Source organism: Muntiacus reevesi, chromosome 2 (genome assembly GCF_963930625.1).
Source record: "Muntiacus reevesi chromosome 2, mMunRee1.1, whole genome shotgun sequence".
Taxonomy (NCBI): domain Eukaryota; kingdom Metazoa; phylum Chordata; class Mammalia; order Artiodactyla; family Cervidae; genus Muntiacus; species Muntiacus reevesi.
Genome location: NC_089250.1, coordinates 154,754,486 through 154,779,609, shown reverse-complemented (window position 1 = coordinate 154,779,609; position 25,124 = coordinate 154,754,486). Strand labels below are relative to the sequence as shown.

Genomic DNA, 25,124 nt, shown 5'->3' with positions numbered 1-25,124 from the left:
CAATGTCCAACAAATCATGTATGATATTTTTTTAAGGGTAAATAAAACCACCAAATATGAACCCTGGATCAGACAGCATTTGAAATGGGTAGTGCTAAACCATGTCCTTTAAAAAAAAAAAAGAGAAGAAGAAGAAAAACTTAAATTTCACTGAAGGTAAAAAGAAATCTGCAAGGTTCTAAAAATGGTGATTGCTTCACTATAAAAATTATATATGGCCATATTTATGACAATTCTAGTCATGTTATAGGGATTCCCTGGTGGCTCAGAGGTTAAAGCGTCTGCCTGCAATGTGGGAGACCCGGGTTCGATCCCAGGGTCAGGAAGATACCCTGGAGAAGGAAATGGCTACCCACTCCAGTATTCTTGCCTGGAGAATCCCATGGATGGAGGAGCCTGGTGGGCTACAGTCCACGGGGTTGCAAAGAGTCGGACACGACTGAGTGACTTCACTATCACTATCACTAGTCATGTTATAGACAACTCTAGTCTTATTTCAGTTGAAATGTATTTGTAGACTAGGTTTATATTAAAAAAATCAACATAAGAAAACAATGAAACAAAAAATATCAGTCATTTAATATGCAAAGATGCTATGCTTCATTATGAAAATCGAGGGGTGTCATGGAAAAAAACTCAGACAAAATTAACAAAGGGCACCCCTGTTTTTTTAAAGTACAGAATACATTTTTAAGAAACTCATTTCATTTCTATAATTGAACATTTCACACCAAGACCAATGCCAGACAGTATGACTTTCCAAACCATAAAATCTGACTGTCTCTCTCCACTTTAAGAATGCAATTACAAGTTAAATTCTTTATAACCAATAACAGAAATCTCCATTTTCACAGTAGATTTTCAAGTCTAAGACAGTGATGTCTTGTATTAAACAATATTTAACAGAACCAAATGGAGAAAATCTGTACACTTCCTCCGAAACTTCTGTGATCGTGTTTGTACCTACGGAAGCTTCTATGAATTTGCAAAGGCACAAGGTGCCTCAAGAACTAATAAAAAACACTGAGGATAAAGTCCCATTTTTTTAATGATGTTTCCCAATCTGACCATACTTTAGCATTTCAGAGGCAAAGGCTTTTAATCCATGATCTGATGAACTTCTTAAAACAAAAGTCAGAAATTTGACTCCACATTTGTTCTTGGTTTTTATCCTTAAAAATGAATCTTCCATTTGGGGGAATAAAGGACAGGACATTAAACAAAACAAGTGATAAAGGGACTAGGTGCACGGTCCACGTCCTGGTAGATTTCCGAGGATCTGAAATCAAGAGAGAAAGTCTCTGGCAAAGAAATCTCTTCTAGCCCCCTTTTAAGTTCTTGTTGAGGAAAGCTTAAACTAGGTAACACAGCAAAACTCTTCAACCACTATTAAACAGTTGAAAAATCTTCACCCTAGGACCAGATTGGGTTCCATCTTCATCATAAGCAGCTCAATGCTCCTAAAAGCTATGAGTTAAATCAGAAGTGCTTATTCTGTTTTAAGCTTTGTTCTGAACCTCAAAAATGTGGAACTGGATAAAAGACAATAAGAATGGCATAAAAAGCAGTGGAAGATTCATGAAAAAAGAAATGAGAAAGGAAAGTTGGAATCATGATGTGTCACTTCCAGTTGCTCACTTACTTCAGCGTAGCAAAGCACAAAATTGACATGCTTTATTCGAATATGTTTTAACCCTAGGGCCTGAGTATGAAATCTCTAGCTCAGTCAGCCGTATTCAATAGTTACATTTTGAGCTTCAAGATCCCTTAGAACATAAGCTTTAAGAGGGCACTGAATGTGTGTGGGCATCTGTATGGCGCAGCAGCCTTGAGGCCTTTGGCTGCCCTAGCAACATCACAGCATCACTGTCACCCCCTTCAAAGTTTGGCACTTACTGGGACACTGTCTGGCAAGTGCTCTGGTAAAAGACATTCTATTTAAAACTCAATTAGCTACTCTTCTTTCCGAGGAACAGCATGTTGTTGCTGTTGTTTTAGTCAATAAGTCATGTCCGACTCTTTTGCAACCCTATGGACTGTAGCCTGCCAGGCTCTCCTCTGTCCATGGGATTTCCCAGGCAAGACTACTGGAATGGTTGCCCTTTCCTTCTCCATGGGATCTTCCTGACCCAGGGATGGAATCCGTGTCTGCTGCATTGGCAGGCAGATTCTCTACCACTGCACCACCGGGGAAGCCCCAAATAATATAGTATAGCCTATGTGAAAAAGGAGCATGACCCAAAGGCAAAAGAACAAGAAAAAGCCTTATCTTTTAAGCTACATAGTACTTTTCCCAGGGAAATTCAAGAGGGTTTCCATAAATCTTGATAACAGTCTCTGACCACATATCTGCAGATTATCAGGCTATTTTTGAGCATGGGACAGTTTACCAGCAACCAGTAAAAAGTTTACTATGTATGAGCAAACAATTTAAGATTAAAACAGAGTTGGCTTTTTGACGATGGCAATTAGTTTCTTCATGTTCCAAACACCAAATAACATTTTCCCATTAATTTTTAAACCAATGTGGCTTTAACTTAAAATAAACTGTACATCAAAAGAATGGAAAATAAACAGCCAGGAACACAATTTGACGAATTGGATTTATTTAGTTTATTTATCTAAACAGGGACCATTGGATCTCTTTAATAGGCTGACAGTTGCACTGGGCTGGTTAATAAAACATTCAACAGTGTCTTCAGCCAATATAGAAATGCAAATCCCATCAGAAATATTTTATTCATGAGGCAGTAATTTCTGTTACTACCAGTTCTTTAAAAAAAAAAAAAAAAAAAAAAAAATGGCACTCTGCAAATAAACAGTGCCATCTAGTGACTAACAACGAAGCCAAATTTATCACCAACTTATAGCTCATCTTTCAAAAATCTTACCTATTTTTATCATTCCTTTTTATTTCCTAGATAAGATCAAAGTGGCTAGGCAAAACAAACAACAGAAAAGCCAATAATAATTTGTTAAGTCATTTAAGAAGGATTATAAGCAGAGACAACTGCATTAAAACCAATAAACTTTGTAATTCTTTATCTGTTTTAGAACAATTTAACACCATACCCAGAAAATACACACTTCATCTGCTTAGGAAACTCAAACCACTAGAAATAACATAAAAGTCATAACAGAAACTTGCTCCTCCACCATAAAACATTAAAACTTTAATTTCAATGATTAAAAAAAATGAGTAGATAACAAAAGAAATCTTCCAATAAAACTGTAATAGCTTCTCAGGAATCTGACAACCAGTTGAAAATATATATATACATATACAAGAATGTGTAAGTGCACACACAGAGATATATTCATACCAGGACACACTTCAACTTTGCCAGTGACTACAGTGGATATGGAAGCGATTTTTGCAGGTCATAAAGCTCTATAGGAGCTAAGGACAATGGTCTGAAGCCCAAAGCAGTCATCCTAAAAACAGTCACTTTGGAAGAAAGTGTCAGGGCTGCCAAAGAGAAGAAAAATCTATTAAGGCCAAGTTCAAATTCAATACACAAGACCAATGATAAAATATTTAAAACATACTACTGTTCCATTAAAGTTTACATGATGGGGAGAAGGGTCAAGAACGTGACCCTTTACAGCATCCTGAATTAGAAGACCAAGGTGACAGGCAAGCACAGAGCAGCCCCCAGAAGGCATCACCACGGCTGAAGACAGACTTTTGGATCCATTTCCTGTGTCAGCTTTGAAATTACTGGAGATGCTGTGAACAGATTTCCAAGGTCAAAGCCTGGAATGAGAATCCTACAAAGAAGGCCAATGGCATGATGATTTTCTAACAATTTCACTTATCCAGGCTTCAGGAATTAGTGTTCCCAGAAAATAACATCAAACAAGAAAAATCATATATGTATACACAAATACGGACTTCCTTGGTGGCTCAGCAGTAAAGAATCAGCCTGCAATGCAGGAGACAAGGGTTCGATCCCTTGGTTGGGAAGATTCCCTGGAGAAGGAAATGGCAACCCACTCCAGTATTCTTGACTAGGAAATTCCATGGATGGAGGAACCTGGCAGGCTGCATGAAGTCCATGGGGGTCGCAAGAGTCGGACACGACTTAGCAATTAAACAATAACAACATGTAAATACAGTATTACTTTTTCTCTTAAAAGGGTCATAGTCATATCCAGAGAACTAAAATAATCTTCAGCTTCTGATCATGAAGTTTTGAAAATATAAAATGAGATCAGGTTTAGACCAGATATGGAGAGTCATGGTAAGCTAGCCTTACCAGCATGAATATACCTTTCACGGAAAAGTATCTTAGAAAAAGAAATCTCAGTTATATTTAATTCTAGAGTTGTAAAATTCCTGTAATAACAGATCACAACAGAATATTTTTCATACAATTGTGGCTTAAATGAGTAATATACATAAAGTACTTACCTCTGGTCTTCCTATGAGCTTTAGCGAATTTCCAAGGACTATTTTAATTAGAGCTATAATATTTTCGTTACCCTTTTACACAGTAATCTGCCTTCTGAGAAATGACCCTGATGAAATAATCCTGATCTGTTCACTGCAGCACAATAAATTACGGAGGGAATGAATGAAAAATGTAAGGACTGAACAAAAGATGAACTAACATCACTGACTGAAATATCACACGTGTGTGCATGCTAAGTCACTCCATCATGTCCGACTCTGCGACTCTGCGCGCTGTAGCCCCCCAAGGCTCCTCCGTCTCCGGGATTCCCCAGGTGAGAATCCTGGAGTGGGTTGCCATGCCCTCCTCCAATGGATCTTCCTGACCCAGAAACTGAACCCGGGTCTCCTGCATTGCAGGCAGATTCTTTACTGTCTGAGCCACCAGGGAAACTGAAATACTATGCACCCATTAAAATGATTAAGAATTTATAGAAATAGAAATTACCACTGTCAGAATCTTGTGTTTTAAAAAAATATGAGAAAATACGAATTAAATATTAGCATCATCATTATGTAAAATAAAGCAATGAATTACCAAAGGAGAGGGGAAGATAAGGAAACAAATAAAAATGTAAAATATGAATCTTTTGAGGTAATAGGGCTAAGATTTTTTTGCTTCTTTCTACTCTCAATTATTTCCAGAATACTCCATAATAAACAGATATTATTTTTATAGAGAATCTAATAAAAAATGTAATTTTTAAATGGAAATCCTATTTATTAAGTACATATAGTAGAGGAAATTTTCTTGAGATCATTCTGTCCAGTTTGACTTTATGTCTATCCAGAATGCACTTATATTCCTGCAAGAAGGATAGCTGATATCAAAATTACAACATATTACCACTGATATGATCTGAATTTCTAAAATATTCTTTCATGGCTTTCTACAGCTTCCACAGAAAAAAAACAAAATATCTCAGGAAGTCATAAGAACAGAAAAGATAAACAGAAGCGCCAAGTTTTTGACCTTTCAACTAAAGTCAGAATTTTTAAAAAGTTCATCTCTGTCGTTTATACTTCTTTAGTCTATCTTAGACTTAAAAAAAAAAAAAAAAAAAACAGAATACGACTACTGGCTTCACTCACAAACTCAGACACTCAAGTTGTCCAGTCACCTGTTAAAAGAGTGAGTACAGGTAGTAGCAGTAAAAGCTTCAAGCTGTTCCACAACATCCTTTGAACCCTGACCTAAGGGACCAACTCCGATAGTCTGCAGGTAGTTGGGTTTCCAGGACCATTCAGCCTCACTGCTGAGACTGTCAATAGAAGTGCCATTCTCTGATGTAGACAGCACTGCACCTGGAGCTGGGCTAACAATCACATCACATAGCCTGCCAAACCGGAAAAGGACAGCATTCGGCACCACTGACCTGGGATAGAAGTGAACTGATACTGGGGCTGAAAAGCTCTACTTCTAACATTCTTTTACAACCGAATCCTCCACCCCAAATCCTGTAGTCTCTGCGTAACGTCTTAAAGAAGTTCAGCTTTGTTACAAGAAAAAAGAAGTCTGCAACTATACAAAGCCACCACAAGATGGCGCCAGCACCATAGTACATCTGATGATGCGAAAAGGCATTCATCATCATTCGACACACCACGTTCTCATCCTGGTACATCTCTTACTTGCTCCTTTCTCTTTCTATTTACTGAGACTTGGTCAAATATTTTACACAATGTTAGTTTTTTAAAAATTGTTCTTTGTGCAAGCTTAGGGATTTTGTTGTTGTTGTCTGCTTGATTTTATTTTCTGAAGAAGCAAACAATAATCTTAAACTTGAAAAAATCCTCAACTATATAATTTTTCCTCCTTTGAGCTGGTTCATTTTCCTGGATATGACCGTGCCCTAGCTAAACTCATACCAATAATGAAGGGAGAAATTACAAGATGGCTTAAATACATGAATTCTAATTTTTTAAGTTGTTTTCAAATATGTGTGTGTGTGTGTGTGTGCTCAGTCACTAAGTTGTATTAGACTCTTTGTGACCCCATGGACTGTAGCCCACCAGACGCCTCGGTCCATGGGATTCCCCAGGCAAGAATACTGGAGTGGGTTGCCATTTCCTACTCCAAGGGATCCTCCCGACTCAGGGATCGAACCTGCGTCTCCTGCATCTCCTGTATTGGCAGGCGGGTTCTTTATCACTGAGCCACCTGAGAAGCCCACAGCATGGCAGATGGAGCCCAAATGGAACACATCATGTCTCTGAGCTTAGGAGGTACACCCTGGAGGTGGGGACTGCTTAAATGGGTGAAATTTAGCAGAGCAGTGGAAAGAAGGAGCTCCAGAGACCTATAAAGGTGTCCTGTTAAGTCTTTGGCTGAAAATGAACTTGCGTAAGTAGAGGCAAGAGGATTACAGAGGACATGTGTCAGGGAAACATGGGTGGAATGGACATTCTGGAGGTCACGCAAAGCAGGAGATAAAATTCTAACCAACAGATGGTGGAACATTCACTGAACATTTCAGTCATTCAAATAAAATCCAAGAAAGGCATACCTCCAAAGTCAGGCTACTCTAGACATGTCCTAACAAAGTTAACAATAAGCCTTCAGTTCAGTCGCTCAGTCGTGTCTGACTCTTTGTGATCCCATGATCCACAGCAGGCCAGGCCTCCCTATCCATCACCAAATCCCGGAGTTTACCCAAACTCAAGTCCATCGAGTCGGTGATGCCATCCAGACATCTCATCCTCTGTCGTCCCCTTCTCCTCCTGCCCCCAATCCCTCCCAGCATCAGGGTCTTTTCCAATGGGTCAACTCTTCGCATGAGGTGGCCAAAGTATTGGAGTTTCAGCTTCAGCATCAGTCCTTCCAATGAACACCCGGACTGATCTCCTTTAGGATGGACTCACTGGATCTCCTTGCAGTCCAAGGGACTCTTAAGAGTCTTCTCCAACACCACAGTTCAAAAGCATCAATTCTTTGGCGCTCAGCTCTCTTCACAGTCCAACTCTCACATCCATACATGACCACTGGAAAAACTATAGCCTTGATTAGATGGACCTTTGTTGGCAAAGTAATGTCTCTGATTTTTAATATGCTGTCTCGGTTGATCATAACTTTCCTTCCAAGGAGTAAGCATATTTCAATTTCATGGCTTCAATCACCATCTGCAATGATTTTGGAATCCAAAAAAATAAAATCTGACACTGTTTCCAGTTTCCCCATCTATTTCCCATGAAGTGATGGAACCAGATGGCATGATCTTCATTTTCTGAATGTTGAGCTTTCAGCCAACTTTTTCACTCTCCTCTTTCACTTTCATCAAGAGGCTTTTTAGTTCCTCTTCACTCTCTGTCGTAAGGGTGGTGTCATCTGCATATCTGAGGTTATTGATATTTCTCCCAGCAATCTTGATTCCAGCTTGTGCTTCATCCAGCCCAGCGTTTCTCATGATGTACTCTGCATATAAGCTGAATAAGCAGGGTGACAATATACAGCCTTGACATACTCCTTTTCCTATTTGGAACCAGTCTGTTGTTCCATGTCCAGTTCTAACTGTTGCTTCCTGACCTGCATACAGGTTTCTCAAGAGGCAGGTAAGGTGGTCTGGTATCCACATCTCTCTCAGAATTTTCCACACTTTATTGTGATCCACACAGTCAAAGACTTTGGCATAGTCAATAAAGCAGAAATAGATGTTTCTGGAACTCTCTTGCTTTTTCGATGATCCAGCGGATGCTGGCAATTTGATCTCTGGTTCCTCTGCCTTTTCTAAAACCAGCTTGAACATCTGGAAGTTCGTGGTTCACGTATTGCTGAAGCCTGGCTTGGAGAATTTTGAGCATTACTTCACTAGCGTGTGAGATGAGTGCAGTTATGCGGTAGTTGCTTCCCTGGTGGCTCAGACAGTGAATAATCTGCCTGGAATGTAGGAGACCCTGGTTCAACCCCTGGGTGGGGAAGATCCCCTGGAGAAGGGAATGGCTACCCACTCCAGTATTCTTGCCAGGAGAATCCCATAGACAGAGGAGCCTGACTGAGCAACGAACATAATAAGCTTTGAAAGGGTCTATTAGCAAATCATCTGCTTGCCCAAATAAAGGACAACATTCTCTACAACACGCACTGTCAACAGGGGTGATATTATTCCCTTAGGGTAAAACTGGTTTTTGGGAAGATATTGTTTAGTCAGTAAGTCTCATCTGACTGTTTTGTGACCCCATGGACTGTAGCCCCTCCAGCCCCTCCTCTGTCCATGGAATTTTTCAGTCAAGAATACTGGAGTGGGTTGCCATTTCCTTCTCCAGGGGATCTTCCAGACCCTGGAATCAAACCCATGTCTCCAGCATTGGCAAGTGGATTCCTTACCACTGAGCTGCTAAGGAAGCCCACTTGGGAAGATGAAGAATTTGAAATATTACAAAGATGCATGGCCTTACAAAGGGTCACATTACATAAACAGATATACAGATACACAGTATATTCATGGTATTATAATTTCCTGGGGGAGAGAGGAGCAATTAGAAAAACGTCTTAAAAAGTTCCTTAGTGGGGTGAGAACAAAGAAAAAAAAAGATTGAGAGGCACTACTCCACAGGAAAACAATTGCAGGCTTTTTAACAAAGATCCACAATATCAGGTACATCCCGGAGAAGACTCTTCAGAGTCCCTTGGACTGCAAGGAGATCCAGTGAGTCCATCCTAAAGGAGATCAGTCCGGGTGTTCATTGGAAGGACTGATGCTGAAGCTGAAACTCCAATACTTTGGCCACCTCATGCGAAGAGGTGACTCATTGGAAAAGAGGGATTGGGGGCAGGAGGAGAAGGGGACGGCAGAGGATGAGATGGCTGGATGGCATCACCGACTCGATGGACATGAGTTTGGGTGGATTCCAGGAGTTGGTGATGGACAGGGAGGCCTGGCGTGCTGGGGTTCATGGGGTCGCAAAGAGTCGGACACGACTGAGCGACTGAACTGAACTGAACTAATAAAATTACTAGACATGCAAAGAAACAATGGAACAGGACAGAAAGCCTAGACGCTGACCTGAATTTGATTCAGCAGGCAATGAGAACTCTGTAGAATTTTGTGGAACAGTGAGACATATTCAGATCAAGGTGTTAGAAAGATCATTCCAGAGTGGAGAGAAGGGTGGTTTAGGTTGGGAGAAGAATAGAAGAAGAAAAGGCTACTACAATCATCCAGATTGAGAAACATGAAGGCTTCCAGTGGTGGTGATGAAAGCAGGAAATATTTAAGTGGGAGAATTGTTAACTCTCAGTGACCAACTGGATGTGCAAGAAGATAAAGAGGGAAAAACTTAAGCTCATGCTGAAATGACTGGCATTGTCAAATTTAAGGTTTAAAGGACCTTGGATTAGAAGTGCCCAGTAAATAGTAAGGAATATGAATTGAGAGCTGGAGGGAGGTCTCTGTGAGAAATGCAAGAGAATATAGCTGTGGTCATTGAAGTCACAGGAGCGATAACACATGGAGTGAGACAGTGGGTTAAGTGGAAAAGAAGCCTGAAGAATCCAGGCAGCTGAAGAACGGGCAGAGGAGGAAGAGGGCCAGAAAAAAGAAAGTAAGTAGGCAATGGGGTTGAAGAAAAAAGTGTTGAGTTGTCCTCTGCCTTTCCCCACCAGCACAGATGTTCCCCCAAGGTCTTGATAGTACCAGGGCAATGAGAGAATTTCTTCATTTGCAATAAACATTGCAAATAAAAGATGAAGGACCATCTCCACTACTTTTTCTTGGGATTTAATACTTCTAGATATATCAATATAACAAAGTAATCCAACATGTTTAAGAAGATATCTGTCATTCCATTAAAAAATAAAAGAATTAAATGTAAGAAGAAAATAAGAGTCAAAAGGGAATTATGTAAATATTTTCTACATTGTATTCAAATACGTCATGTGACAAAAATGGTAAAGTGGACAAAACTGTAAAACAGGAGGCAAAGGATCACTTACTTCTCAAAGTCCTAGAATCACTTCCAGTCAAGACAGAGGAAAGCCAAGGTCTTACTACACCGACAGCACCCTTACTGATCATTCCTCTGCTTCCCTCTGTAACCACAGGCACCCCCCTCCCTCCCCCACTCAAGCAGAGAACACCCAAGCAAAAACAGCCACAACAGCCCTGCTGGTCACTATCAACTTACTCACCTTATTTATAGAATTTATCACTATCTGAAATTAAGATATATGCATTTATTTGCTTCTCATCATTCCTACTACAATATAAATTCCATAAGAGCAAGAACTTGATCTCTTAATCATGGCTTTTTTCCCAGCACCCAGGACACTGCCTGATTACTACAGAGCTTGAGAAAGATCTCTTGAGGACTTCCCTGGTGGTCCAGTGGGTTAAGAACCTGCCTGCCAATGCAGGGGATGTGGCTTCAACCCCTGGTCCAAGAAGATTCCACATGCAGTGGGGCAACTAAGCTCATGTGCCACAACTACTGAACCTGTGCTCTAGGGCCTGCAGACTGCAACTACTGAGCCCTCGTCTGCAACTCCAGAGCCTGCACATTGAGGGGCTGCACTCTGCAAGAAGAGAAAAGCCACTGCAATCCAGAAGCACCATAACTGAGAGTAGCCCTCACTCGCCACAACTAGAGAAAGCCAGTGTGCACCAACAAAGACCCAACACAGCCAAAAATAAAGGAAAAAAGAAAACTAAAACATTTGTTGAATGAAATCCATAATCAAGTTGGACCTCTTTGTTTTATCGTGTGTAAACCGGGGATAGTAATCTACAGCTGTTCTGTCTACTCTTTATACATTGAAATGAAATAATGTATGGTAAAGCACTTTATAAACTGTGAATCACATACAAGGCACTGATGGTGGTGGTGGTGAAGGATGTCTCCTGACACAGTAGAAGGGAACTGTGTAGCAAATATACAAATAAACACAAGAATCTTAATGATCACCCAGAGAATAAATGTTTAGTTCATAGTTATTCATTCCATTTTTCTTCATAACAGAAGAGACACCTGAAGAATGTTTACCTATGTGATATCCAAATACCTGAAGGACTCTACTCAAGATTACAGTTGTTAGGGAAAAAATTCTTAACACTGAGTTAGCTGACTTAGAAGCCATAAAAGCAACTTAACTTCTGAAAAAAAAAATTAAGAAGAAAAGATTAAAACCAAATTTAGTGTTGCAGTGCAGTGAAGTTGCTCAGTTGTGTCCGATTCTTTGAGACCCCATGGACTGTAGCCCGCCACACTCCTCCATTCATGGGATGTTCCAGGCAAGAATACTGAAGTGGGTTGCCATTTCCTTCTCCAAATTTAGTGTTATGGGTTGAATCATGTCCCCCCATTTCATGTGTTGAAGTTTAACCCTTAACACTTCAGAATGTGACTGTACGTGGAGCCGGGGGTCTTTAAAGAGTTAAATGAAATAAAATGAAGTCATTGGGGTGAGCCTTAATCTAATACAACTGGTTTCTGTATGAGAAGAAGAAATTAGAACATAAACACATACAGACTGTGAAGACACAGGGAGAAGACGGCCATCCACAAGCTACAGAGAGAGGCCTCATAAGAAACAAACCCTTACAACACTTTGATTTTGGACGTCTAGACTCCAGAACGTCAAGGAGATACATTTTTGTTGCTTAAGCCACCCCGTTTGGGGTACATTGTATGGCAATGCTAGCAGACTAATGTGCTTAGTTGTTTTACAAACCAAGGGAAGAAAATCTTTAGAAAAGCACTTCATAGAGATGAGGTAAACAAACTAAAATAATCCTTATATATATTTATTTTACTTTAATCATTTATATTAAAATATTAATTTTAATTAGAAGTACAATTTTAAGTTAACAGATTCTTAAATCAATCCAATTTTCTCATCATCTCTCACACTCTTGCTAAGGGAACCTAACTTTTACAAGCAAGGAAAGTTTTATCTAGTACAAACTGCAGAAGCGAGGCAGTTACATTTCTCTCCTGAATTTAGGCCTATCGTGGATTCCGATTTTTTCTTTTTAATTAATAGGCATGCAACTTAAAAAGTAATTGCATCAGAGTCATTGACATACCCAGACTCAGCTTCTCAGGCAACTACCCATGATAATGTAAAACAAATATGCAAAACTGCAAGTCACCCTACTTCCAAACTCCAGGTGAAATTTTTATGAGACTCAGTACCATTGGTCTTGCAGTGGGAGGGTACACTGTGGTCTAGGAAATGTGGTTTCCAAAACTGAAACAGCTGTGGAGGGAACAGGCAGAAGGGTCCTTATAAATTCTCAACTTTCTTTATAAATTTGGACCCCAGGGTCAGAAATACAGTTGGCTTACGTACCCACACCTGACTCCAGTCGCTCATGGTATGGTAAGCTCAGATCTTTCTTCATCTACACTTTTTAAAATTTTAATTGTGGTAAAATACATATAAAATTTACCATCTTCACCAATGTTAAGTGTATAGTTCAATGCAGTGAAATATATTCACATGGCTGAGCAACAAATTTCTACAGCTTTTCATGCCACAAAGCTGAAATTCTACAGCCATGAAACAGTAGCTGCCCAGTTCTCCTTCCCTCAGCACTTGGCAACCACCAATCTACTTTCTACTTTAAGTGCCTCATATAAGTGGAAACGAAGTATTTGTCTTTTGTGACTGGCTTATTTAACTTAGAATAATGTCCTCAGTGTTCACCATGCCATAACATATGTCAGAATCTCCTGCATTTTCAAGGTTGCATTAATAGTCCATGCACACACCACATTGTGTTCATCCACTCACCTGTTAACGCACACTATGGGCTTCCCTGGTGGCTCAGAGGGTAAAGCGTCTGCCTGCAATGCGGCAGACCGGGGTTCGATTCCTGGGTCAGGAATCGAAGGAAGAAGGAAATGGCAACCCATTCCAGTATTCTTGCCTGGAGAATCCCATGGACAGAGGAGCCTGGTAGGCTACAGTCAATGGGGTCATAAAGAGTCGGACATCGGACATGACTGAGCAACTTCATTTCTTTCTTTCTTTCTTTCTTTTAGGGTTGCTTCCATCTTTGGGTATTGCCATAATAACACATATCTCTTCAAGATCCTGCTTTCAATTTTCTGGAATATATACCCAGAAGTGGAATTGCTCACCTGTATCTTTCTGCTACTATTACCTTCTAATTACTAACAATTTTAATGTGAATATCTTTAAATTTATATTCTTAAATTTGCTAATGGTGGGTGGAGTTGAAAGTCAGATATATAGGAAGAGAAAGCTAAATATTCTCATAAGACACTCAATACAAAGGACCTCTTATATAAACTATTAATTGAGCTCCTGAAGGGGAGAAGTGTAATATATCCTTTTAAAACTCTGGTAATAAAGGCTATGAAGCCTATCTTAGAAAAATATACATATAGAAACACACATCCAAATATACTGATATAATTTCAGAACATTCACAAGTCCCTGAAGTTCATCCATGAACAATGCAGCTTAAACCCTGCAAACTCTGAAAGGCCCCAAATTAGATTTCAGAATTCTGATAAATGCTAAATATCAATAAATACCATCCAAACTCAAAAACCACATGACTTGGGTCTATTTTGTGAGTCAGGAATCCAACATACCTTCAAGTCCATCATTAGCCAGCTCTACAAACAATACAATGGAAGCTGTTGCATGTCTTTGGCACAAGCTCCTAAAGATGACATACTTAATGCTGACTAAGATGTGTGGGGGAAGCAATAAAAAAAAAAAAAAAAAAGACAATCACTGTAAAGATTGGCAAGTATAGTAAAGGACTGAATCTGACTCACGAAGTCTGTCTCGAGTTTTCCCATTTCTTGCTTGTAGCTTCTCATTCTGTTGCTGTACATTCCTCGACTTTGGGGCGGTATCTCTCGGACTTCCAAATCCATCTGTTCCAGCTGGAAGGGTGAGAGAAAACCGTGGTTTAAACCATCTGCTTACTCTTCACGTGACTAGGTGTTGAGAGCTGAAAGGATTTAACTCTAAGTCCTCATTTTACAACTTGAGGAACCAGACCCAGGGAGCAAACTGCCTGTGGTCAAGTGAACTCTGGGACCACTTTTGTGCTCCATTTTTGTTAAGGTCAATAAACAGCTACTGAGGACTTGCCAAGTGTCACACAGAGTGCCAAAGTGTTTACTCTGTCAAGAACTTTTAAAACCACGTGCATTAAGCCAAACGCCCTCCGTGATAATGATTTTACTGTGTGCAGAGTACCCTATCATCCAACCCAAACTGGTCTGGTCTTCTGACCTCAAACCACTAGGACTATGAGATGACACACCAAACCTTGATTTCTACAGTTACTCTATGAAATATCAGCCCAGTCTCAGTTGTTTGGTGAAAATTCTCCTGGAAAGTCTTTTCTGATTAGGAAATACATATGCCAACCAATATGTGATCATGACCTCCAATGTCATACTTTATAACCAGGTGGATATGGACCTAAATGGATATAGTAACATATTAAATCGCACAAAGCTCAGTGAAATCACAGCAGGGCACTTTATAACAACCTGGATATAACACGTGAGCGTTTCATGGGAGGCAATATTGAAATAGATGGTTAAGAAAACAGGCTTTCAAGTCAGACACCTGTGTTCACATCATAGGCTCCATGCTTACTAGTTATGCAAGCTTGGACAGGCTTCTTAACTTCTGTGGGTCTCACTCATCTCATTTCTAAAAAAATAGTATGTCTTTTGTAAGACAGCTATAAAGATTAAACAGGGTAATTCCTATAATGTGCTTAGAACAGTATCTTTTACTTGGTAATTACTCAACTAATGTGGATAATAGGAGTGGTGATTACTGATGATGAAGTAGAAAGACAGCAAGCATGATGTAAGGTGTCAAAGATAGCTTATGTATATTTGGCATTAAAAAATAAAAACCAACAACTACAAATTGGCTCAGGCCATGTCTAATAAACTCACATCCAAAAATGCTGTCAGATATTTTGCCTCTCAAAGTAAATAGCCTAAATAAATTATTTCCATAAACATTACACACTTGGCACGAATACAACTCTTACTTGTCTGGTGTTAAGAGTCTGAGTAAAAATAGTAGAATTCAGATAAACAAAATAAAAAAAAAAGTTTCAACTCACAGTCTTTAAATTTTATAAAGGAAAAAAGTTTTAATTAGCCTTGATTTAAGCAGTAACTATTTAAATTATTGCCATATCTCAGCGTAAATATGAAGCACTAATACATCAGTTACCCAGCAACGCAATATTTGAGCACTTCTCTGAAACTGTCATTAAGGACTGAGCCCTAGAAAGGTTGAGCAGGATCATCCAGACAAACAACCGCAAAAGCACATGTAAGAGAAAATCTGCGTGTTAACTACATTTCTGTTTCAGGCATTTGATAAGGACATTCTAACTAAGGTAAGACAAAGAAAAAGGTAACACATGACAAGCACTTGAAATGAAACCAGAAACAAGAGTAATACTACTAGTTTTATATTGTCACAACATTCACATGGCCAATGTCAAGTGGAAGACATAGTAATTATGAGACATGCAGTGTCCAAGAGATTAATACAAACTGTTCAACAGAAAAACGACTAATCCTAACAAATAAAATCATAATGAAGTTCTTTTCCTAGGGTCCTCATCAAAAACACAGTATATAATGATGCGTGTCCTTAACAAGGATGCCATCAGGATTAAGTCAGCTGCCTAGACATTTTAAACAAACAGAATCACACATCTAAGACAAAACTCTTCATATTAGTAACAACTGGAGATGACCATCAGCTCCACAGGGGTATAACCACATTTTACAGTTCTTGGTAGAGTGAAATTTTGGTTATTAGGAAAGAAGCTTTCTAACATCATCATGTAAATCAGTATTTCCAAAAGAAGGCAAACCAATGAACCAAAACATAGATTTTTATGGCAGAGACAAACAAATACCCTGCTACTGAGAATTTAACAAGCTAAGAGGTTAGCCCAAGATCCAAAGAATTGACCACTTGTACTTCCCTGGTGGCTCAGTGGTAAAGAATCTGCCTGCAATGCAGGAGACCCAGGTTTGATCCCTGGGTCGGGAAGATCCCCTGGAGAAGGACATGACACCCCACTCGAGTATTCTTGCCTGGAGAATCCCCATAGGCAGGGGAGACTGGTGGGCTACAGTCCAAGGGATTGCAAGGAGTCGGATACGACTGAGAAACTGAGCATGCACTATGTATGGCAAGCATACCAACCAGAAGGAAGAAGCATCTTGGTTGGCAGCTATGGCATATCAAAGTTCAGTCTTCGTACATGAAGGCCAGGAAGCAGGAGGAAAACAGTTGATTGTAAAAAAGAAAGGAAAGAGAAAAGAATTTGGAAAAACCAAGCAACTTTCAAAATAGAAGCAAAGATGAGAGGCTGAGGAGTTAGGATAAAGTTGCTCCTGCAGAGACAGGGAGATGAGAAGTATCTCTTACGGAGTAGGGGCTCCCCAGACAGCTCCGTTGGTAAACAATCCACCTGCAATGCAGGAGGCTCCAGTGCGATTCCTGGGTCAGGAAGGTCCAGTATTCTTCAGTTTCCCTGGTGGCTCAGCTGGTAAAGAATCTACCTGCAATGCGGGAGACCTGGGTTTGATCCCTGGGTTGGGATGATCCCCTGGAGAAGGTCAAGACTATCCCCTCCAGTATCCCGGCTTGGAGAATTCCAGGAACTGTATAGTCCCTGGGTCACAAAGAGTTGGACATGACTGAGTGACTTTCACTTTCACTTCTACAGGGTATGGAATGCACAGGCGTTCTGACAGCTAGAAAAGAACCGGAGATGGGCAAGATGGAGCAGCAGCTCTGCAGCTTGCTGCCTGAGCACTCACAGACACGAAAGGAAGTGTCTGGGTGTAATGGGGAGCTATAATCGCCTACTCCTCAGAACCCCCCATCCATCTTGAGCAGCAGGCCTGCCGTGTATGGCCCTGCTACTCAGGCAAATTAGCTTGGAGTGCCACCCCTTAGAGTCCTTTGGAGACATTCATCATGCCTCGATACAACTTAAGAGTCTAAGGAAGTTCTACAGAAAAACATTGCTGTTGTCAATGTTTAGTTGCTCAGTCATGTCCAACTCTTTTGCAACCCCATGGACTGTAGCCCGCCAGGCTCCTCTGTCCATGGAACTCTCCAGGCAAGAATACTGGAGTGGGTTGCCATTTCCTTCTCCAGAGGATCTTCCCAACCCAGGGATCAAACCTGCATCTTATGCAGTGCATTGTATTACAGGCAGATTCTTTACTGCTGAGCCTTACTATTACTGTGCATTCTTTACTGAGAGAAACTCAGTAGAAAAATATTGGGTTGGCCTAAAACATTCATTCAGGTTTTTCTATAACATCTTATGAAAAATACGTGAATGAATTTTTTGTCCAAACCAATAATAACCAAAAAAAGACCCATAATTGGAGAATTGTGTTTAAGCTGCAGTTTTCCAAACTTGTCTGAACAGGCAACACCAGTTAACAGGAACACACCTGGGAAACTGTAGTAACTATATCGTACTGGAGGAACACCAAGTGGTACCCTCCAGTATGGAGAAAAGCAACACCCCCATTTAGGATCACAATGCAGGAACAAGACGATCATACTTGTTATACAAGTCTTTGAAACCCCAAATTAGGACACAATATATTTCAATACTTTTTGTTCCTTGATTTGAGAATTATTAGTATCAAAAGTAGTGGGTGAGTTAAAACTCAAGCACTAACTGGGTGTGGGACCACAGACAAGTTAATTAATCTGTCTAAGCCTCAGTTTTTCCATCTACAAAATGGGGGTAATGATGTTCCTCTGTATCTCTCTCACACTTCTACGTGTCTTGCTGCAACCCTAAGAATGCAAGGCCCTGGTAACTCTTCTCCCAGGCAGGGAGCGATCTGGGGGCAGGAAACAACGTGTGCCTTGGGGCAAAGACCAGGCTTGCTTACAGGCTGCTATGAAGCAGTATCCTTCCCAGGCCCCACGTTCCTCTCCTATAAGATAATCCACTGATGTGTAGGCATTTTTCTAGGCAAACATGCATCAGCCCCTTGGCAATTGGGGCTCAGGGAACTGACACAAGCCTGTTGAAATTTTGGCAGCAGCTTTTCTGTGAGTAATAAAAGCCTTTTGTCTCTGACGTAGGAATCTAATGTCTTCTATCAGCATCCTTGAGATTGTGGCAAGCTCACCTGTGAATGGGCAAGTAGGGAAAATCTCGATCCTTAACAGTTTTTGACAAACAGTCCCTGTCTCACAGAGATTTTGTGAAAATTAAATAGTATAAAGCAAATAACATGCTTAACCCATATCTGGTACCTAATACACCTTTAGCCAGGGTTACCTATTTATAGCTATTATGAAAGGTATTATAAAGTGATAAAAATTTGAAGTGGGCATTTAATGAATCACCTTTACTAAGAGGAATAAAATCCCAAGAAGCTATTAAATTCTCTTCAATGTAGACATTGATGAATTCTTAATCATGAACTGTTAATCAGGTATGTTTCACATTTCTACAATGCATAAATGAGGCTTAGAGGAAGGCATCAGACTAAATGGCTTTGGTTGTGTTTTAAATATATTACTAAGTCTGTACGTACCAGTTCTTTCGCTTCTTCGAGCTGTTTCTCCACATTTGCAACCATCTGTTTCTTCTCATCTGAAACAAACAATATCAAGGAATTGCTAAGGTTACAGATAAACTTAATACTTAAAAAATTCTATTTTTATATATCTTTTTTTCCTTTCTGATCAATCAGAGTAAAGAATTAGCATATCAGGCAACGGCCATATTCTTCTTCGGTGGGTTAGGAAACGCTGTAAGACACTGATTACAGGCAATCTGGAAACACATAATCCTGTAGAGTGCTGAAGAGATGCTCTAACATTTTTAAGAAAAACCAAAAGTTATTTTTCTCTTTACAAGAGACTGTGTCAACAAGAGATTTACGGGTGGCATGAGGAATCTGCAAACTCATGAATTTAATAAACTGGGAATAATGTACTCATGAGTACAACTTAAAAGTCACATATTAAAAAAGTCATATATAACAACAAGACAAAAATCCACAAACTAAAAAACCAAAAGTGACATGTAACAATTCCTACAACTAAGCAAGATCTTACCATCCTTTAAAAAATTGTGCTCTCATTAAGAGTTGAATGTAATGGAAGAAATATGTGAAGTCAGAACTACTTATTCTAAACCCCAAACTATCATCTACTCATGATTATGGGATCTTGGGTAAGAAAGAGTTTTTAGCTGAGACTTGGTATATACTCTCTAAACTGGAAATTAAAAACACCTACTGGACTCTTTTTAGCTCAAATAAGTTGATGCAAGAGGAATTACTTCTAATTTGTGAAGTGCTAAATATCTGTATGTGATTTCTTCAAACCGTACCACAATCAAGCTATAACCCAACTACAATGCTCCATTCTAGGAGAGACATGTTCTAGCAGATACTTTCGGAAAAATTATCCTTATCCCCATTCCAAGTCTATCAGTCCATTTATCTCTCCCCAGAAATCACCAGCTTTTGAAGTTTTTTCTAACCCAACAGAAGAATTAATTACTTGCTCTTATAGAAAATTCCTACATGTCTTACATAAGCCTCATGATTTATCTCTCACACTCACAGGTCTGATTTATCTTCTACCTTGGAGGCTCTGGGAAGACAGGAACCATGTCCTAGTTCTACAGTCTAGCCCTGAGCCTGATGTATAATCAGTTCTCAAAACATGGTAGCAAAATGAATAAATAGTGCAGTGAGTACAAGAATTTACAAAAGAAGCTATGCTACCAACCACGCTGGTTTCATTTTCACCATACCTGCCCTCTTCCCTCTTTTAATCTTCCAGAAATGTGGCTCTGGTTGAATCACTTGAGCCTGGAAGTCAAGGCCCTCCACATTCCAGACCCAAGCAACTTTTCCAACTGTATTTCCAACTACTAGCTCTCTAGTATGTGCTCTGCATGCTATCCATTACTATCAAAGCGCAATTTTATTCCCTGACCTAAGTCTTTGTTCAAGGTACTATTTAGGTTCTTTGGCTGAATATAACAGAACTGATTCTGGCTAACCTAAGTCAAAAATAGAATTTATTGGAATAATTCAGGGTGGCTCACAGGGTCTCATCACATGGCAAATAGACAGGGGAAAAGTGGAAGCAGTAACAGATTTTCTTTCTTGGGCTCCAAAATCACTGCAGATAGTGGCTGAAGTCATGCAATTAAAAGATGCTTGCTCTTCGGAAGAAAAGCTATGACAAACTTAGCATATTAAAAAGCAGAGACAGCACTTTGTCGGCAAAGTTAAAGCTATGGTTTTTCCAGCAGTCATGTACGGATGTGAGAGTTGGACCACAAAGAAGGCAGCACGCCAAAGAACTGATGCTTTTGAATTGTGGTGCAGGAGAAGACTCTTGAGAGTCCCTTGGACTGCAAGGAGATCAAACCAGTCAATCCTAAAGGAAATTAACTCCGAATATTCATTGGAAAGACTGATGCTAAAGCTGAAGCTCCAATACTTTGGCCACCTGATGCAAACAGCCGACTCATCAGAAAAGACCCTGATGTTGAGAAACATTGAAGGCACAAGGAGAAGGGAGCAGCAGAGGATGAGATGGTTAGATGGCATCACCGAGTCAATGGACATGCATTTGAGCAAACTCCAGGAGGTAGTGGAGGATAGAAGAGCATGGCATGTTGCAGTCCATCGGGTTGCAAACAGACACGAAACAGCGACGGAATAAAAAGAACGAAGAATCAATGGAAAACCTGAGTTCCCAAGCCCGGGGAGGGCAGTACCACGGTGGCTCAGTGAACCAAAGGAGCAGGAACTCACTGACAGTCTCTGCAGAAGCAGAGTCCAAATTCCAATTTCTGGCGAAAATTCACTGACTGTCCCCCCTTGAGTAAGGTATTTTCTTCTTGACCTGGACAGGGCATGGCAGGCTGGCAGTTCCACCAAGACTGGGCTTAGAGAATTTCTCAAAGGAAAATTGAGGAGATGCTCTCAGAAGATAGAACAGAGGATTCTGGGCCTTCTGAAGCAGGAGATGCCCACTGCATCCACTTAGTGCAACTCATTTAGTCCTCCCCCTTTTCTGTCTGCTAAATCCCACTACCCTTCCAGGTGACCTCCCAGGACATGATCTTATTGCCTCTGAATTCCTAGACCTCCGTGCTCTGCCCTAGCATCCCTGATGGTCATTAGTAATTGGTTCCCTTCAGCCTCATTTCCAGCTCCTTGAAGACAGGGACCGTTCTCGACACACCTTTGTCCTATTTCTGTATTTAGCACAGAGTTGTACACGGTAGGTGTTGACTGTGTGTTTACTGAATGAATCCATGAGTCTTATAATTCAGCAACATATTTGTTACTCACAGAGAATAAGAAAAGTTGTAAAAGGTCATCATATAGTCCAGTTGTTTTTAGACACGGCTGCTCTATTTTAATACTCAGTACTCCCGTTTAATTTAGTTTGTGTTTTCCAACTTCTCCATCTCATTTTTTGTTGTTCTTTCTCAAGCCTTTATCAAATGTAGTAGAAAAGGTTTTGTATACATACATATATATATATAGTACATATAAGATATATATATTTTAGAAACTTTATGAATGTTTGTCTAGCTAAAATATTTATAACATTTTGGTTCCATTTGTTTGACCAAGTATGAATAGGATGCTAGATTTTTAATTTATATTCACCCAAAACTTTGATATAGTTCCATTTATTTTGGCATCTAGTATTACTGCTAAAAGTCTAGAAAGTTTACTATCTCAGTGATTTAAAAAAATTTTTTGAATGAGGCTTGAAAATTCTAATCCAATTCTGAGAATATAAAGAAATGTTATGTTGTAAAACAAACACACAAACAAACAGGAAACTGACATGCAATATAGTATTATTAACTAAGGTACATATTCTGTTCAAATTTCACATACACACACACACACAAAAGAGAGAAAGAAAGAAAAATTGTATCAGTGGGGCCTGGGGCAAATCTTCCTACTTAGAATGGCAAGTTTCCCTTTATGAAAGAAATAATTAAGACAAACCCATTCTATTTGTGTGACTAAAGGACTGGAGTTGGAGACATTAATATAACTCATGCTTAGCTTATTATAAATAGTCTCATACACAAAACCTTATCAGTATGTACATATACATAAGTTACCATACACACATTTCTCTTTGTTATGTCAGCTAAAAGGGTCCAGAAGTAATAAAACCTCAGTACCAACGTGCACACCTAATGTCCAGATCTTGGTTTCTAACACCATTTTTCAATAAAAGGAAAGAGGACTCCTTGGAGAAATAGCTGCTGATTCAAGGACTGGTATACAAAAAATACAGGATGATTCTGGAGTATCTTACAATATCAGAAAGTAAGAAAATGCTAATAAGGGGAGGGAAAAAAAACCCACTGATGGGCATATATCAAAATGACACAAATGTTGGCTGGAAGGAATTCCAATGGTCAAAGTTGCAATAATCTGAGCAGAAAAATAAAGTGGTATTGGAATACAACACCAAGTATAAATGAGTCTGTGCATATAAATGACTGGATTAACAAGGGGAGGAGAATAGACAAATCTCTCTAGAAGAATCATATAGAAGTAGTCCAAATAATTTACATAAATCCTCAGCCTTCAAGGGGATGAAGCATGATCCCCTACTCCTTAAGTGTGGACTATGCATATGATTTCCTTCTAAGAATATGGAAAGAGGGAAAAGAGTAACTTTACAGTAGAGGAACCTGACAAATACTACCTTAGCCAGGTGGTCAAAGTTAATATCAAGACTGCTAAGTTACCTTACAGTGTGAATTCCTGACATGATGTGATGAAAACGGTGGTTTACCTCTCTGGTCTTCCTCTCAACAACTTACAACCCTAGTCTGATGATGAGAAAAACATCTGGCAAATCCCAACTGAGGAACATTTATAAAACAGTTGGTCAGTATTTGTCTAAACTATAAAGTCATCAAAAACAAAGAAAGGGCTGTGAAACTGTCACAACTAAGAGGAACCTGAGGAGTCATGACTACTACAAGTGATTTGTAGTACCCTGGACTGGACCCTAGAATAGTAAAAAGACACTAAAGAAAACTAAGGAAATACAAATAAAGTATGGACTTCAGTTAATAATAAGTAGCAACACAGGCTTACTGGCTGCAAGAAATGTATCATATTAATATAAGAAGTTAACAATAGAGGAAACTGGACATGGACTACACAGGAATTCTCTGTATTATTTTTGTAATTTCTCTATAAATCTAAACCTGTTCTAAAATTAAATATTTTTAAAAAACCAGTGAAGCTATTACTTGCCATGCATGTGTACATGCATGCTCAGTTGCTTCAGCCATGTTCAACTCTGTGTGATCCCATGGACTGTAGCCCACCAGGGTCCTCTGACCATGGGATTCTCCTGGCAAGAATATTGGAGTGGGTTGCCATTCGCTCCTCCAGGGTATCTTCCCAACTCAGGGATCGAACCTGTGTCTCTGGCATCTGCTGTATCGCAGGTGGATTCTTTACCCACTGAGCCATCTGGGTAGCCCAAGGCTATTATTCAGCTTAACTAAATTATTTAAGGGATTAGAATGTGGGTATGTGTTAGTGTGCCTAACTCAAACCTTACCCATCCTACTTCAACTCACTCCGCACCTGAGTTCCTGAATTAGGTCTGGAACTATCTCTTCAACTCTAATTATATAGAATGAAAATATAATGCATGCAAGTCACATAACAGAATTTCAAATTTTCTAGTAGCCACATTTCAAAAAGCAAAAAAAAAAAAAAAAAAAAAAAAAACAGGAGAAATTCATTTTAATATTTTTTAATTTTAATAATATTAAAAACATCATCATTTCACTACAGGGCAACAGCTACATTTCAAGTGCTCAACAGTTACACATCAACATTACAGCTCCAGAACCACATGTATGTTAAGCAAACCACAGTATTCATAAATAAAAGCAGACTTTTCTGAATTCTCTTATTACAATCACTTTGCAAAGGCAAGAGAGACTCATGGATGAATGTCACACCTTCCTCCCCACGTGGCCACGTCTAGACAGGATCCAAAAGCCTCCAGGGATGGAGCATAATCAATTAGCTAGGCTGAAGCATCTCCTTCCAGAAAAGACATCCATCTCACCCCACCACTTCCACTTCTCTCCCTGATTTCCTCCCTGATACCCTGAGTTCAGAGTCCAATTCCAAGTTTGTACCCCAAAGTGCCCATCACACACCTCCCTTCAAATGCAGGTGCTCATCCAGAGAGACTCACTCTAGTCTAGCACGGAAAGGAAGCAAAAGTGAGGTCCAATGTTTCTTTAAGAGCTCAACTAAGCCCAAAGTCTGAGAAGCGAGGTCCTGACCAACCCTACAGCTATTGTCTTCATCACTGCAGTATCACTAGTTGCTAATTTATCATGCACTCTCTTTAGGGAGGAAAAATTGTGCCAGGGTACAATATGCTTTCCCCTTCCAGGATCACAACTAGGTTGTAGCAATGGGGGCTTGTGTAACTCAATGAAGTTATGAGCCATGCCACGCAGAGCCACGCAAGCTGGATGGGTCATAGCAAAGAGCTGTGACAAAGCATGGTCCACTGGAGGAGGAAATGGCAACCCATTCCAGTATTCTTGTCTCGGGAATCCCCTGGACAGTATGAAAAGGCAAAAAGATATGACACTGGAAAACA

The 25,124-nt window shown here is 39.8% G+C and overlaps 1 protein-coding gene across 7 annotated transcripts in view; it reads right to left on the bottom strand.

Moving 5' to 3' along the window:
* Nucleotides 1–25,124, bottom strand: part of VTI1A (vesicle transport through interaction with t-SNAREs 1A) — a 365,873-nt gene that overhangs the window by 337,107 nt on the left and 3,642 nt on the right. For all 7 annotated transcript variants that reach the window (XM_065923340.1, XM_065923338.1, XM_065923341.1 and 4 more), the window contains exons 2-3: nt 19,004–19,062; nt 14,201–14,311 (exon numbers count right to left, since the gene is read on the bottom strand). In XM_065923340.1, the coding sequence (XP_065779412.1) occupies nt 14,201–14,311; nt 19,004–19,062 (170 nt within the window). The remainder of the gene's footprint in view (nt 1–14,200; nt 14,312–19,003; nt 19,063–25,124) is intronic.